Genomic DNA, 16152 nt, shown 5'->3' with positions numbered 1-16152 from the left:
TCTGCCATTTGCTTAATATAGCAGGAGCCTTTACTTACACAAATTAGCAGGAGCCTTTACCTAACACAATATAGCCAGGGGCCTTTACTTAACACAATATAGCAGGAGCCTTTACTTAACACAAATTAGCAGGAGCCTTGACCTAACACAATATAGCCAGGGGCCTTTATTTAAAACAATATAGCAGGAGCCTTTACTTAACATAAATTAGCAGCAGCCTTTACTTAACACAATATGGCATTACGTAACACACTATAACAGGACTCTTTACTTAATACAAAATAGCAGGAGCCTTTACTTAACACATTATAGCCAGGGGCCTTTACTTAACACAATATAGCAGGGGCCTTTACTTCACAAAATATAGCAGGGGCCTGTACTTAACACAATATTACAAGGGGTCTTTACTTCACACAATATAGCAGGATCCTTTACTTAAAACTTTATAACAGGGACCTTTACTTAACACAATATAGCAGGGACCTTTACTTAACACAACATAGAAGGGGCCTTCATTTGACACAATATTGAAGCTGTTTTTACTTATCACAATATATCAGGGGCCTAACTTTAACTCAATTTCTTAATTTAATATTTTTTATAGCATGGATACAATGAAACAATCAATACAACATAAACAGGTCTACATAGAATTTGAGACAAATCATAAACATTCCAAGTGGCCGGTTTTAACACAACATGGTCGAGGCCAATTTTTAATTCTATACAGTAGGGATAAATTTTTGATGCAAAAAAAGCACAGATTGATTTTAAAATGCAATACAGTAGACACATTTTTTTTGCATTACAGAAAAGCCAGGTTTTAGCGTAACAAATCAGGTGCCAATTTTTAATGCGACCTGTATATAATGTCATTTGACCTTCAGTGGTGTGTTATATTTCTTAAATAGTTCAGGCAGGTCTTTGACACAATATAGTTGGGGCTGATATATGCATCTACAGTCTTTCAATCTGCCACCCTACACTTCTTTTGGAAGACTAGAGCCCAAACCTTTCCTGAAAGCCTTAAGTCTCCACTGCCTTATTTCAGCTTATCTAATTTACACTACATAGCACCTGGCCTCATCGAACTTACTCTGTGTAAGTAGGGATTCCATAATCAGATGTATTTTTACTTAAATTTGCAAGACCTTTTTCTCATGATATCTCGGTTTTGACCATTGTTTGTAAGGTTTAAGTATCTGCCACAACATGATATTATACAATGAGCTTCCACATAAATACTTGGAATGTTTTTCATATACACTATGGCAAATATTTGAATTAGCATCATGATATTATACAAATATTAGCAAAAATAAAACCTTACAAAATTAAAAAAAATCCACATTACTACATAAACTATAATTAAATCTATTATTTAACTAGGCATCAATTAAAACATCACACTTTTACTCTTGCTGAATCTGCTCATTATCATTTTCTATTTCCATCAGGTCATTAGGATGTATTTCTGTGGGGTCATACTTGGGCTTCGGAAGATTTAAGGTCCAATCATACTCATTGTATTTAATAGCTACAGGTGCCACCTTATCCAGTTTGAAGAGAAGCACATGTGCACGGTCTTGAATGCCCTTCTCAAGGTATGGTATTGTCCATCTGAAATTCAGTGATAATCAGTAATGATAAAAACATTAGTTCTTTCCAATGACAGTCAATATACAAAACAATTTGACTAACGCAATGCATGCAGATCACAATGTTTGTCAGTTTTTTGTCAGTTTATTAAAGGTCATTAACCAACAACTGTATAAGCAAGGGTGTTGAAAAACGTGTTATGGTACAGCTAGCCAATGAAAAGTATAAAATGTAAATACATGTATGTTTAAAAATGTTGAGGCCCAACATTAAAGAAGTTGGTTACACACTGCTGCAGATGGAGCCAAGGCTTTGACAAATACTTTCAATTTTGTTCTCAATATTTTGTTCTCAATAAACAGACTTGTAAAGTAACAGACAAGAGCTATCGTAGGACAGTTTGTCGGCTATACGACAAATTAAGAAGTAAACAAGAGCTGTCACAGTATGTGATGAATACCCCCGAATGTGACATTGACCTATGAACAAGGTCAGTACATGAAAAGACAGAGGTAGGGACACAGGTCTTGCACGCGACACATTGTCTTGGTATGTCAAACACATGTGGCAAGATATTTTAAAATCTGTCCATACAAGAGAAAGTTACACTCCGGACACGACAACCTATACTCTGTGTCCTTATATGCAGCATTCCATTGTGAATAAACACTAAATTCGACCTTGAACTTAGAGGTAGGGACACGGGTCTTGCACGCAACATGTCGTCTTGGTACGTCAAACACATGTGGCAAGTCATTTTTAAATCCGTCCATACAAGAGAAAGTTACACCCCGGACACGACAACCTATAATCTTTGTCCTTATATGCAGCATTCCATTGTGAATGAACATTAAGTGCGACCTTGACCTTAGAGATAGGGACACGGGTCTTGCACGCAACACGTCGTCTTGATATGTCAAACACATGTGGCAAGTCATTTTAAAATCTGTCCATACAAGAGAAAGCTACTGCAGGGACACGACAACCTATACTCTATGTCCTTATATGCAGCATTCCATTGTGAATAAACACTAAGTGTGTCATTGACCTTAGAGATAGGGACACGGGTCTTGCACGCGACACGTCGTCTTGGTATGCCAAACACATGTGGCAAGTCATTTAAAAATCTGTCCATACAAGAGGAAATAACAGCCCGGACACGACAACCTATAATCTATGTCCTTATATGCAGCATTCTATTGTGAGTAAATACCTAAGTGTGACCTTGACCTTATCTGGAGAGACACAGGTCTTGCATGCAACAAGTTGTCTTGGTATGTCAAACACATGTGGCAAGTCATTTTAAAATCTGTCCATACAAGAGAAAGTTACAGCCCGGACACGACAACCTATAATCTATGTCCTTATATGCAGCATTCTATTGTGAGTAAATACCTAAGTGTGACCTTGACCTTATCTGGAGGGACACAGGTCTTGCATGCAACAAGTTGTCTTGGTATGTCAAACACATGTGGCAAGTCATTTTAAAACCTGTCCAAACAAGAGAAAGTTACAGTAGGGACACGACAACCTATACTCTTTGTCCTTATATGCAGCATTCCTTTGTGAATAGACACCTAAGTGTGACCTTGACCTTAGAGGTAGGGACACGGGTCTTGCACGCGACAAGTCGTCTTAGTATGTCAAACACGTATGGCAAGTCATTTTAAAATCTGTCCATACAAGAGAAAATTACGGCCTGGACACGACAACCTATACTCTATGCAGCATTCTTTGTAAAACACCTAAGTGTGACCTTGACCTTAGCAGAAGGGACCACGGGTCTTGCACGCGACACGTCGTCTTGGTACGTCGAACACACGTGGGAAGTCATTTTAAAATCTATCCATACAAGAGAGTTACAGCCTGGACACGAGTTATTGAGCCAGCACACGAACGGACTGAAGGTGCAATTTTAATATGCCCACCTTCGGAGGCATAAAAAGAAACATCACTATGTGACAAAACCAGGTTTTCAATGATTGACAGAAAATTTCAGCCTTCGTTGTCAGATTCAGTTGTAACTACTTTTTTCCATTTGTATTAACAGTGAACTTTACCTTCACCCTAGGGCCAGAATTTTTTTATATTTCGTTTTACGGGAGCGCCGTACCTAAATATTACAAAACCCAAAAAAGAAAAAGATTAAAATTCCTAACTTAATTTTTATTTTTTCCGCCGCCCGTTTCTTCGATCTCCGATAGAAAATAAAATGTAGTGTTATTTAACCTAAGTTAACGCTATAACAAATAATTATCGCGCACCGTTTTCAAGTAGTCATTCTAAAATGCCGTCCAGGCTTCTTTTTTTTAATGATGGTTAGCCTGGACCAGCTAACCATCATAAAAAAAAAAAAGAAGCCTGGACGGCATTTTAGAATGACTACGTTTCCAAGATGGCGGATGCCGGCGATTATTGCTTATAAAGTTAACTGAAATATGTTTCATTGTTTTGTGATATCACATGCATATTATATGCCATGATGAAAATAAAACTTAAAACTTGCTTAATATCATCATCTAAGGAATATGGCTGCCGTTTACGTAATTTTAAAATGGATTTAGTTTGAAGACTGATACTGTTGTTAAGGCCTAAAAAGAAAATACATTTGGTTCGGGTTACCCGACCCTACCTACGGAATAGGCGCCGACCCTACCGTTTTTATAGTCAGTTTGAAAAAAAAAAGTAAAAAAAAAAAAAAAAAAAAAATTTTTTTTTTGCTTTTTATTTTTTTGTCTTTCAATATGAAGTTTAAAACCTTAAATGCTTATATAGAAGATAACTTTAACACCATTCTCCAATGATGAAAATGACATTCTTATATAAATTAAGCCTAATAAAAAAAAAAAAAAAAAAAAAAAAAGCCTACCTACCTATTTTTGAAAAGGATGTAACCCTAACCAAACAATTTTTTTTTTTAGGCCTAATAAAATAGTGGCTTTTTTTCTGACATCGGAACGGACTTGTATTTTCTTTATATCGAAGCATAAACCTGTTAAAACGGGGACACACTGAAAATTGGAATTTGCTGTACAGTTTCTGACTACAGAAAAAGACGAGAATGTGACATTGGATTTGGCTTGTTTGTCTAAAAGACAATAAAGTTATACCAACATATTGCATACCATTTTAAAGGGCATTGACTCCACTTTTCATGTCACCTATTTTAAAATGGATTGTTTGTATGTTGATTAAGAAACTTAAACAAGAGGCACATCAGTGCCTGTGCTCCACTGGCCAAAAGGTTCAAGCAAAGACCACCTAACGAACATTTTCGTCAAGTTTCATAGAAATACAATCATCAATTTTTGAGGAGAAGTTATTTAAAAAATTTTTTTACTTTAATAGCTCTGGCTGCCATGTTGTGCAGTGGACCGAAATGATTTGGGCAATTTGAGTAAAGGAGCACCAAACAATTAATGTTCAGTCTATATATACTTTCCTATGTATAAATGTAAGGTTTTTAAATTGATCTTTTTGTGAGAACTTTATGCTTATATGTTTACTCATAAATTATTATTGTTTAAAAATTATTTAAAGATGCTATACGTGAAAAATTAAGACATTATTTTTTTTTCTATTAAAGGGAGGTAATTCAGTAGTAAAATGTAATCAAAGCTATTAAAGCATGGCATTTCTTTTCTAACCATGTTGATATTATTACAGTCTATTCAAGCAAGATGCCTTTTGTTTTTACATAGTACCCATAGGTTCTGAAAAACAAGGAGCACTATTCCCAACAGAAGGATGTCACTCCCTATCACTGCATGAGCATCATAATAAAGAAATGTTTACTCAAACTGCAAGCTGCTCAATTGAAATAGGTATTTACCTCAAGCATACAGTTTTATAATGTGGCAAAATAGTCGGACTACTAGATTGTCATTCGGACTAGTAAAATATGCCATTATGCTAGTCCAACTGGCTAGTAGGTTAAAATGTTTTTCGTGAAGACTGCGGACGAGAAGTCCTTAAAGGTTTTTCTATTTTTAACTCTCGCAGCCATGTTGTGCAGCGGACCGGAACCATTTGGGCAATTTTGGTTAAAGGGCATCCCGATGAACATTTATGTAAAGTTTCATCAAAATCTGATAATCGGTTTCTGAGAAGATGTAGTTTAACGTTTTTTTCTATTCTTAGCTCTGGTGCCCATGTTGTGCAGCAGACCAGAACTGTTTGGGCTATTTTGGTTAAGGACTACCCAAGTAACATTTCTGTCAAGTTTCATTGCAATACGATCATCGGTTTCTGAGGAGAAGTCGTTTAAAGGTTTTTCTATTTTTACCTCTGGGGGCCATCTTGTGCAGTGGACGGAAACCATTGAAGCAAATTTGATAAAGGACCATCCAAGGAACATTTCTGTTAAGTTTCATCAAAATCTGATCATCGGTTTCTGAGAAGATGTTCTTTAAAGGTTTTTCTATTTTTTTGCCCTGGCAGCCATGTTGTGCAGCGGACCGGAACCATTTGAGCAATTTTGGTTAAGGACCACCCAAGGAACAATTCTGTCAAGTTTCATCAAAATCTGCCTATCCGTTTCAGAGGAGATGTCGTTTAAAGATTTTGCTATTTTTAGCTGTGGCGGCCATATTGTGCAATGGACCAGAACCATTTGAGCAATTTTAATAAAGGACCACCCAAGGAACATTACTGTCAAGTTTCATCAAAATCTGCCGAACCGTTTCAGAGGAGATGTCGTTTAAAGATTTTGCTATTTTTAGCTCTGGCGGCCATATTGTGCAATGGACCGGAACCATTTGAGCAATTTTGGTAAAGGACCACCAAAAGAACATTCCTGTGAAGTTTTGTCAAAATCCGCTTATCAGTTTCAGAGGAGATGTCGTTTAAAGTAAAAGCACGCACGCACGCACGAACTCACGACGGACAATCTGTGACGACATAAGCTCCATGGCCTTCGGCCAGTGGAGCTAAAAAAACTGGACTCGACCGTGAAATCTGGTAAGTTTGAGTTACATATGATACCTTGTTTGTTTCTTGTATATCAGACATAAAACCAGGTCGAAAGTTGGCTGTTTTCGACCCGTCCAATTTTCAGCCAGTTTATGGCCAAATCCATGGAAATTGCTGGGAAATGGCATTTTTGTTTAGGTTTTCTTTGAGACAAGCCGCATTTTTAGTTTTCTCTAATTATTTGAATAACTTTTTGGCGAAATGTTTGATAATATTACAAAGATTTAAAATGAATAACATTTACGCTGCGGCTGTCATTTTATTTTCTACGAACTTGGAACATTTTGGCATTTATTCTTGTTAAGAAATACATAACTTAGATAGTATTTAACTTAAGAAATTTTGGACTTTCTGAAAGTATGGACACTACAAATATATTTGAAGAAGTTGTAATTTTTAAAATGATGCCCTCTAACAGCTGTGGCGCAACACTATTATACAACAGGCATATACTGGAGTACAAAACAAGTGTGCTCAACTTCAAAACATGCATTGTATAAAAAAATTCAAAAAAATCCATCTTATTTTTATTCTTTTTTCTCGACGCTCATTTTTCGTCATCTTTTTCTTATTTTTATTCCCTCCTCCTGGTGCTTTTTTTGTAAAAATTCCCGTAAAACGAAAAATAAAAAAACTCTGGCCTAGGGGGCCCCAAATGCAACCCCATAATCACTTCCTACATATTCAGTACCAACCGTTTTTTCTATTATAAGTCACAGTAACCTTGACCCTAGGGGCCCTAAATGCTATCCCATGAAAGGTCTCTATTGCAGGTTGTCTGGTTAGTGCAGTGGTTAGCGCACTCTCTTCCCACCAAGGCGACCCTGGTTTGATTCCTGACCTGGGAGCATGTGAGTTGGGTAAGCGGTCACTAAGTGGGAAAAGTGGGCTTTCTCTGAGTAGTCAGGTTTCCCTCACAACAAAACACAACACTCTTGCAAACATCGTTGCCAACAAGAGTGACTAAGTATAAGTTTAAAGGAAAGGTCTCTATAAACTATTCCAATATACCCAGTTTTGTTACATATGTCAACCCTAACTAAAGTTATTCAGTACCAACCACTTTTCTTTTTTTAGTAACAGTAACCTTGACCTTAGGGGCCCAAAGGCAATCCCATGAAAGGTATCCATAAACTCTTCCTATATAATAAGGTTGGTCAACAATTATCAAACCTAAGAAAAATGTTTCTAACTATAGGTGAGCTTGATGCCTCATGCTGGCCACAAAGGTGTACATCATTCTAATAACTATGTTTCACCTTGTTAAAAATTGTCAAACACAATACAAAAAGAAACAAGAGGACCATGATGGCCCTAAATCGCTCACCTGAGAAAAAGTGTTTAACCTTTGTAAACAATATAGCTTGATATTTGTTCTCAAAGCTGTACATATGATCAAAATTGCAAAACTGTAGCTTCAAAAAGTTATAAGAAAGATAAAAAAGGTACAATAAAGGTAATCCAAGCACAGCATTGATATTTGTTTTCAAAACTGTACACATGGTTAAAATGTTATTGCTGCACCTTAAAAAAAGACAATAGGTCAAAAAGTCACGGTCAAGGTCATCCCAGGACAATATTAATATTTGTTTTCAAAACTCTACACATGGTACACATTTCATTGCTGTAGCTACAAAAATAAGAAAGTAGGCTAATAGGTCATAGTTAAGATCATCCAACCACAACATTGTTTTTTGTTTACAGAATTGTGAACATGGTCAAATTTCTTCGCTGTACTTTCAAAAATTAAACAGTAAGTCAAAAAGGGTGGGACCAAATTTGACCAAGGGGCGTAATTTGCACAATCTTTATAGAGGACCACTATATGATGCTTGTAACAAATTACTAAAGGTCTAGGCCTAGCGGTGTCAGATGACAAGATTTTCGATAGGTCCACAGCATAGCAAATTTGCATAGCATAGGGAATGGCATATCGAATTTTGAACACAGAGGCATAATTTGATTTTCACAAGCAATAGTGAAAGATATAGGAACAACGGACAGCGCACCATCCAATAAAATATATAACTGCAATAAAGCATGAGGATTTAATAAAACTACACTCTGAACAACCTACATTTACAATGTCTCAATTTCCATCCAGCACAACATGGCTTCCCAACTGTGCACGGGAGTTAAAGTCTTGTTTATATAAGGTGTATTCACTAACCACATAAAAGATAAGGTAAATGTTGTAAATTATAATGGTCGATTTAGTCCACAGGAACCTCATGGCATAGCAAGTTTTGACCCCAGAGGCATAATTTGATTTTCACAAGCAAAAGTGTAAGACACAGGAAGGACAGACAGCACACGATTCAATAAAATATATGACTGCTGTAAACTGAGGATTTGGAGACCATATAGCAAGATTAAGAGCACCAACAAAGGATCATTCCTGTAAAGTTTCATTAAGATTGTCCAAGTGGTTTAGGAGAAGAAGACGACAGACGCCGGACGACAGACTAACTCAATCAAGGACCATAATTTGTATTAAGAGTAAATATGGAGTAATGTAACTTAATTGTGTGATGGCCGTAAAAACTAGGTGTTCAGTCAATTAAATGAAGGGTATAGAAGAAATTTTTGCCCTAAAACTTTAACCTGATACAATTTGCCCTAAAACTTTTAACTTAAGTGCCTAAGTCAATCAGGGCCATAAATTGTTTATAGGATAATATGGAAATACGTAACCTTTTAGTGTGATGGTCCTGAACGTCTGTGTGATGTAGTAAGTGAATTGTATGAGGGGTAATGTAGTTATAAGTGAAAATGCCAACCTGCCCTAAATCTTTAACCGGACGCCGAAGCTGGGGCGAGTAGTAAAGCCTCTTTATTCTTTGAATAACCGAGCTAAAAATACAAAAAATACAGGAAATTTAGACACAACAATATATTAGTATGCAGCACCATTGGTCTTGAGGACATTAAAGATAACATCAATGATTAAACATCAATCAATTGGTAATAATTTCTTTCAAAACAAATATGAATTAAAACAAGGCAGTCCACAGGACGGCTATATCCCCTGCCGTTGTTTTTTAGTATATTTTGTTTTTCTCATAACCTGACTGATACGTTGAATCTGACCAAAATTGTACACAACCAATGGTCAAGAGTGGGAATACAGGAAATACAAGTTGTTTGATTGGTAACCTAAATGTTCTTGGATATTTGAACATACTATAAAAGGATATCTGTTAAAGTTTTTCATATTGTGTGTAGTGTAGGTAAGATCAATGTTAATGTTATTTTGGCTAAAAATAGTAAGGAAAATGAGTCAATCTGTGCAACTTGTTCAACACTTTCAATTAACATTTATATCTTATCCTCTGTTTAGCATTGTCATAATATGGACCCGAAACTTCATGATGGGTTACTGGCACAAATTGCAATTGCTTCAAGTTCTTGGATCAATTCAGTTATTGTTGCTAAAAGTACATGAAATGTATAAGGTCAATAAATCCAGTTCTGACCTTTAAATGTATCGTGTGACCTTGACCTTTGAGGTATGGACCCGGGTCAAGGTCATTGCACATCGTCTCAATGAGGACAACATTTGTACCAAGTAATATGGTAATCCATTAATTCATAATTAAGTTATAGCGCGGACATGTGTACTCTGACCTTTAAATGCTTCTTGTGACCTTGACCTTTGAAGTATGAACACGGGTCAAAGTCACTGCACATTGTCTGAATAAGGACAAAATTTGTACCCAGTAATATGGTAATCCATTAATGCATAATTAAGTTATAGCGCGGACATGTGTACTCTGACCTTTAAATGCTTGGTGTGACCTTGACCTTTGAGGTATGAACACGGGTCAAAGTCACTGCACATTGTCTGAATAAGGACAAAATTTGTACCCAGTAATATGGTAATCTATCAATGCATAAGTGAGTTATAGCGCGGACACGAGCATGTGTACTCTGACCTTTAAATGTCTTGTGTGACTTTGACCTTTGAGGTATGGACCCGGGTCAAGGTCACTGCACATTGTCTAAATGAGAAAAACATTTGTACCAAGTAATATGGTAATCCATCAATGTATAAGTAAGTTATAGCGCGGACACGAGCATGTGTACTCTGACCTTTAAATGTTTTGTGTGACCTTGACCTTTGAGGTATGGACCCGGGTCAAGGTCACTGCACATCGTCTCAATGAGGACAACATTTGTACCAAGTAATATGGTAATCCATCCATGCATAAGTAAGTTAAAGCCTGGACACAAAATGTTACAGCCAGACGGACGGACGGACGGACGGACGGACGGACGGACAAAGTTCATTCCTATAATCCCCTCCCCACTCTGTGGCGGGGATTAATTGGGAGGGGATTATAAATTTAAATATTGATGACATTACATACGTTTGCTACAAAATTATTCATTACAAAAACCCCATATCTTCCTTGTCTTTTGCTAGTTCAAAAACCAAACTCATCAATAAAAGACATAATTTTCTTTACTTTAGAAAAAATAACATGTTTTTCCATACTTTATCACATCTATGTCTGTATTTCCAAAGTCCTGTGAGTACCACTGGAAAATTCGAGACAACCAGATCTCATCAACCTCGGTAAACATGGACACTTCTTGCGCACAGAAAGCCTGTGTAGCAGCGTCAAGCGCTCTGTCAAGGTTCATTGCTGTGTAAACGTTGATTGCAGGGCAGGACTGGAACAATTAAGAGGGACTGAATAATACTTGAGAACACACCTCAATGACTTGTTATGAATATTAATCTTTAAAAGAATTAAAGATGACAGCATTTATTCAATCCATTTTGGCATACATACTTTACGTTTAAACACTAAAAAAAAACCCATAAACTATATTTTTTTATCAGGAAAAAGAAATTCTGTTTGCTTACCTTAGCCCCACAGACCAGAGCGAAGTGTATTCTTGGGTCCAGTTCCTTTACAATGTATTTCAGTCTCGGGTCTCCCTTTTTAAATGTCGGGTGAACTGAACTTGGGTGACTTCTGTTACCTAACAATACAATAATTAACAATTGTTTTTGAGTTTCCCCATATTCAGCACACATCATTCTTGTTTACAAGAATTTGAAAGCATTTTCCATACAAAAGATTTTTTTTTTAAATTGGATTTTTAATTTAACATTCAGGGTCCATATTCACTTACATTTTGAGTTTGAGTTTTAGACTCAACACTCAAAATAAACATCTTATTTTCATTGTAAAATAACTATTTAATAAGCAAAAATAGTAACAAGGAGGCCAAAATGGCCCTAAAATTCTCACCTGATTAAAAAACCCAACAAATCTGTGGGTATTAAGAAAATTGCTGCTTTCTAAGTGAGAAGTTGCGGAGCAATTCGATGATTGATAAAAGGAAATCAATAGTATTTCTAAAGGGAAGTCAAGAAGTTGTCAGCTAGTTGTTCCCAAGGACAAAGGATGTTGAAGTCGACTGTTGCCATGGAAGTCATTGGATGCTAACAAAGTTATTGGTTGTTATGAAGGTAGGATGTTTCTGAGGAAGATAGTGGTTGCTCAGGTCATACTTGCCAAGGAGGATATTGTTGGCGAAGGTAGTTAGTGGTTGCTAAGAAAGTAAATGGTTGCTAATGTAGTCAATGGTTGATGTTGCTATGGATGGAGGTAATAATTTGTTGCTTAGAAATTCATTGGTTGGTTAGGACCTCATTGATTGCTATGAAGAATGTAGTTGGTAAGGAAGTCACAGATGCTAACCGGATAATTCCCTAGCATGTAAAGCACCACTTTTTTCCCTTAGTAACCAATGATTTCCTTAGCAACTAAATATGTTCTTAGCTACTAGTGACTTCATAAGCAACTACCTGCATCCATAGCAAGCAATGAATTCCTTAGCAACATATGACTTCCTTAGCAGCCAATGACTTCTAAGGTAGTCATTGATTGCTATGGAATTCATTAGATGCTTCGGAAGTATTTGGTTGCTTTGAAATTAGGAAGTTGCTAAGGTTTTCCAGTTGTAGCTGATTCAAACTGAAGTCAATAAGTTAAGAAAGTCATTGATTGCTAAGAAAGTCATAGGTTGCAAAGGAGGTCATTGGTGGCTAAGGTAGTCAGTTGTTACAAAGGGAGTAATTGGATGCAAAGGTAGCCAATGGTTGCTAAGAAAGTCATTGCTTGAATAGGAAGTAATTGAGTGCTATGGATGAAGGTAGTTGTTGGTTTCTAAGAAAATCATTGTTGCTAAGGAAGTCATAAGTACCTATGAAAGTAATTAGTTACTATGGATGAAGGTAGTTGATTAGAAAGTTATTATATTTGCTAAGAAAGTTCTTGGTTGGTAAAGAAGTCATTGATTGTTATGGATGTTGGTTAGAAGTAAGAGAATGCTAAGGAAGTAATTGGTTGCTAAGAGAGTCATTTGATGTTAAGAATGTCTCTGGGAAGTCAGAGAGAAAGAAAGCAAATGTTCGAGAATTATCTGGTTGCTAAGGAAGTCATTGGTTGCTTTGAATGTAGGTAGTTGCTAAGGCTATAATTTGTACCTTACGAAGTCATTGTTCGCTTAGAAATTCATAAGTTGATAAAGAAGTCACTGGTCACTATTGGTGACTTTCTAAGTAAGTCATTGGTTGCCAAGGAGGTCAATGGTTGCAAAGGAAGTCATTGGTCTCTATTTTCATATCTACTCAGAGACAAACATACCTTAAATAATGTGAGATTTACAAAATAAGTTCATGTTTTTTCAAAAGTAAGAGTATGTTATATTTTGCGTACATATTAACAGTATAAACCATGGATATGAAAGGGAAAACTCCTATAAACTGGTAAACTCCTTGCAGTTCTGTGAATGAACTCATTGGAACTATACTACATGATAATTCTATAAATAAGATACTACAGGGGAGGAAATTCAGATATACAATTCATAATTAATTCAGTATGTTTTTCTCCCTTCTGCCTGCACTGCTCTGGCCTGAATGAATGAAATATACCTAGTAGCATTGTATCATGTATGTTTGATGGGAGAACATAATATATCCTTTATCATTATCCATTAATATATTCCTCAGATTTTGTAAACATATATTGGCGTTCATACTCCAACTTCTTGGTAAGCTGGGTCATTTTCCTCTATATTACTATTTGTGTGCAAGTTCATAAAATATCAACCCCTGCATATTTAAGTCATTTGCTTATGAACATTCTAATGATTTTTATTTCAATATAGTACTGCTATGGAAAATCTGTACATTTGTAAATAATTTGTTATACTCTCTTTGTTTAAGCTATGGTCAGAATTGCAAGTTTTTTCTATGCTACAATTGTGCTCACATTCTCTTAAAATTGAAGTTGATAGCAATAATAGAATAACACACTAGTATAAAAGTTAAGTTTAATCTGAATTCCACCTTTTGCTATGATGCCCATTTTGTTCTACTGCTCATGGAATACATCGAATCAATGTGGTGGGTGGATTGGGTTATGAGTGGGTTTTGAGTGGTGAGTGAGTGAGGGGGTGGGCAGTTGTGTCGGCAGGTTGGGTGTGTGGAAGGGTAGGCGTGAGAGCGATTGAGTGAGTGCCATGCTATCATTCATATGATCTTTTTTTTAATCATCGCTCAAGCCGTTCAGCACTATCAGTGATTTGATCTCTGACAGTGAGGGATGACTGAATATCAATGTATCATGAAACAATCTCCAAAACTAAGAAAAATGTTTTTATGCAATGATTATCCGCAATTGTTTTGCTAACACGTTCAACCTTTTAAATTTTCATCTAATAGATTGCGGCGTAGTAATTTGGTCATGCATTCATGCCATGTTTAATTTAAAAGTGCTTTCGTGCATTAACTGTTATTATTTCAAACATAGATGCATTAATAAAAGTTCTTTGATTAATGTTCATAAAACTGGAAATAGAAAATTGACTGCTACGTCATCAGCTATAATTTTGCATGAAAGGTGTCCAACGTGTAACGGCTTAGAAAACAATCTTTTCAATAAAGGGTTTTTTTTACAAAAAATAAATTAAAAAATAATCATAAAACAAACAGAAAATTTGTTATTTAACAAAAGTAAGATCATATTAAAATTTCATTCGAGATCATAAAAAAACTTTATTTTCACTTGTGGACCACTTGTGGAAATGTATTTTTCTATGACACTTGTGAAATAAAATACAATCTTACACTGAAATCAACAAATATCCTCTATTCATTATTTTAACACTTAATTATGTAAATTGAATTGACAATGATGTCCAATAAAAATATAAAATATAGTTCATAAATATCAGAAAGAGCTCTACCAAACAAAAGGGCACAGTGTTGCATAGTAAAAGGTAGCAGGGAGCCGGAATAGGGCAGCAGGGTGCCCCCACTTGCTAACTTAAGCCTTCTAGGCACTGAAAAGGCCCATGTCAGGGCCTATGCTCTAATTTGGTCACTTTCAAGATCATAAGACATTCGTAAGCAATTGAAGCATAGCAATTTTGACAATTTCATAATCCAGTCATGCTTGGTCAGATATGGCTAGTTATTGAAAGGAACCGAGCTCTCATAAATATCTTACTACTGTATAAATTAGTAAACATCAGATTTTAAATGAAGGATCTAATTCACGAGCTCAATTATTGCAATGGTAACTATGTTAAGGGCCATAATCCAGTCATGCATGGACAGATGTGGTTGGTTCAAGAAAGGAACCAAGATCTCATAGACATCTACTCACTGTATAAGTTTGGTAAACATTGGATAATAAATGAAGGCACTATTGTGTTTTAGTGAAATTAAAGCTGTTTTTCAAAAAAAAGAGCTCACATACATATCTAGCTAATGCAAAAGATTGATAACTAGAGCTATCACTGAAGGTGATTAATACCCCCGAACGCCGCCTCTCATTATGATTTATCATTGTATGAAGTTTTATGAAATTCCAACTAGTAGTTTTCAATTTACTGTGCGGACAAAAGTTTGAAAAAAAAAAACACAGAAAAAGGCAATAACTCTGTAATTTGCTAAAATAGTGTAATGATTCATGTACACTGAACGCCTTCTCATTGTGTTGTACCATTGTATACAGTTTTATTACATTCCATCCAGTAGTTTTCAACTTATGCTCCTGACAAGAAATAAGTAACAAAGGGCAATAACTCTGTAATTGGCTAAAATAGAATTGCGGTTCCTGTACACTGCACTTCCTCTCATTATGATCTATCACTGTATGTCGTTTTATTAAATTCCATCCAATAGTTTTCAAATTATGCTCCGGACAAGAAAAAGTAACAAAGGGCAGTAACTCTGTAATTGGCTAATATAGAATTGCAGTTCCTGTACACTGCACTTCCTCTCATTATGAACTATCACTGTATGAAGTTTTATTAAATTCCATCCAATAGTTTTCAAATTATGCTCCGGACAAGAAAAAGTAACAAAGGGCAGTAACTCTGTAATTGGCTGAAATAGAATTGCAGTTCCTGTACACTGCACTTCCTCTCATTATGATCTATCACTGTATGAAGTTTTATTAAATTCCATCCAATAGTTTTCAAGTTATGCTCAGGACAAGAAAAAGTAACAAAGGGCAGTAACTCTGTAATTGGCTGAAATAGAATTGCAGT

The 16152-nt window shown here is 35.9% G+C and overlaps 1 protein-coding gene across 2 annotated transcripts in view; it reads right to left on the bottom strand.

Annotated features, from left to right (window-relative positions):
- Positions 1–575: 575 nt before the first annotated feature.
- The window catches only part of LOC128230606 (uncharacterized), a 40379-nt gene continuing 24802 nt past the window's right edge, over positions 576–16152 (bottom strand). The window contains exons 4-7 of one of the 2 annotated variants that reach the window (XM_052943026.1): positions 11444–11562; positions 11069–11247; positions 9351–9423; positions 1453–1620 (exon numbers count right to left, since the gene is read on the bottom strand). In XM_052943026.1, coding sequence (XP_052798986.1) covers positions 1600–1620; positions 9351–9423; positions 11069–11247; positions 11444–11562 — 392 coding nt within the window. In that variant the 3' untranslated portion in view covers positions 1453–1599. Of the gene's footprint in view, positions 1621–9350; positions 9424–11068; positions 11248–11443; positions 11563–16152 lie in introns of both variants that reach the window. The other variant, XM_052943024.1, reaches the window with a different exon arrangement.

Source organism: Mya arenaria, chromosome 4 (genome assembly GCF_026914265.1).
Source record: "Mya arenaria isolate MELC-2E11 chromosome 4, ASM2691426v1".
NCBI classification, from domain to species: domain Eukaryota; kingdom Metazoa; phylum Mollusca; class Bivalvia; order Myida; family Myidae; genus Mya; species Mya arenaria.
The sequence above is the reverse complement of the archived record's forward strand: the minus strand, read 5'-3'. Positions and strand labels throughout refer to the sequence as shown.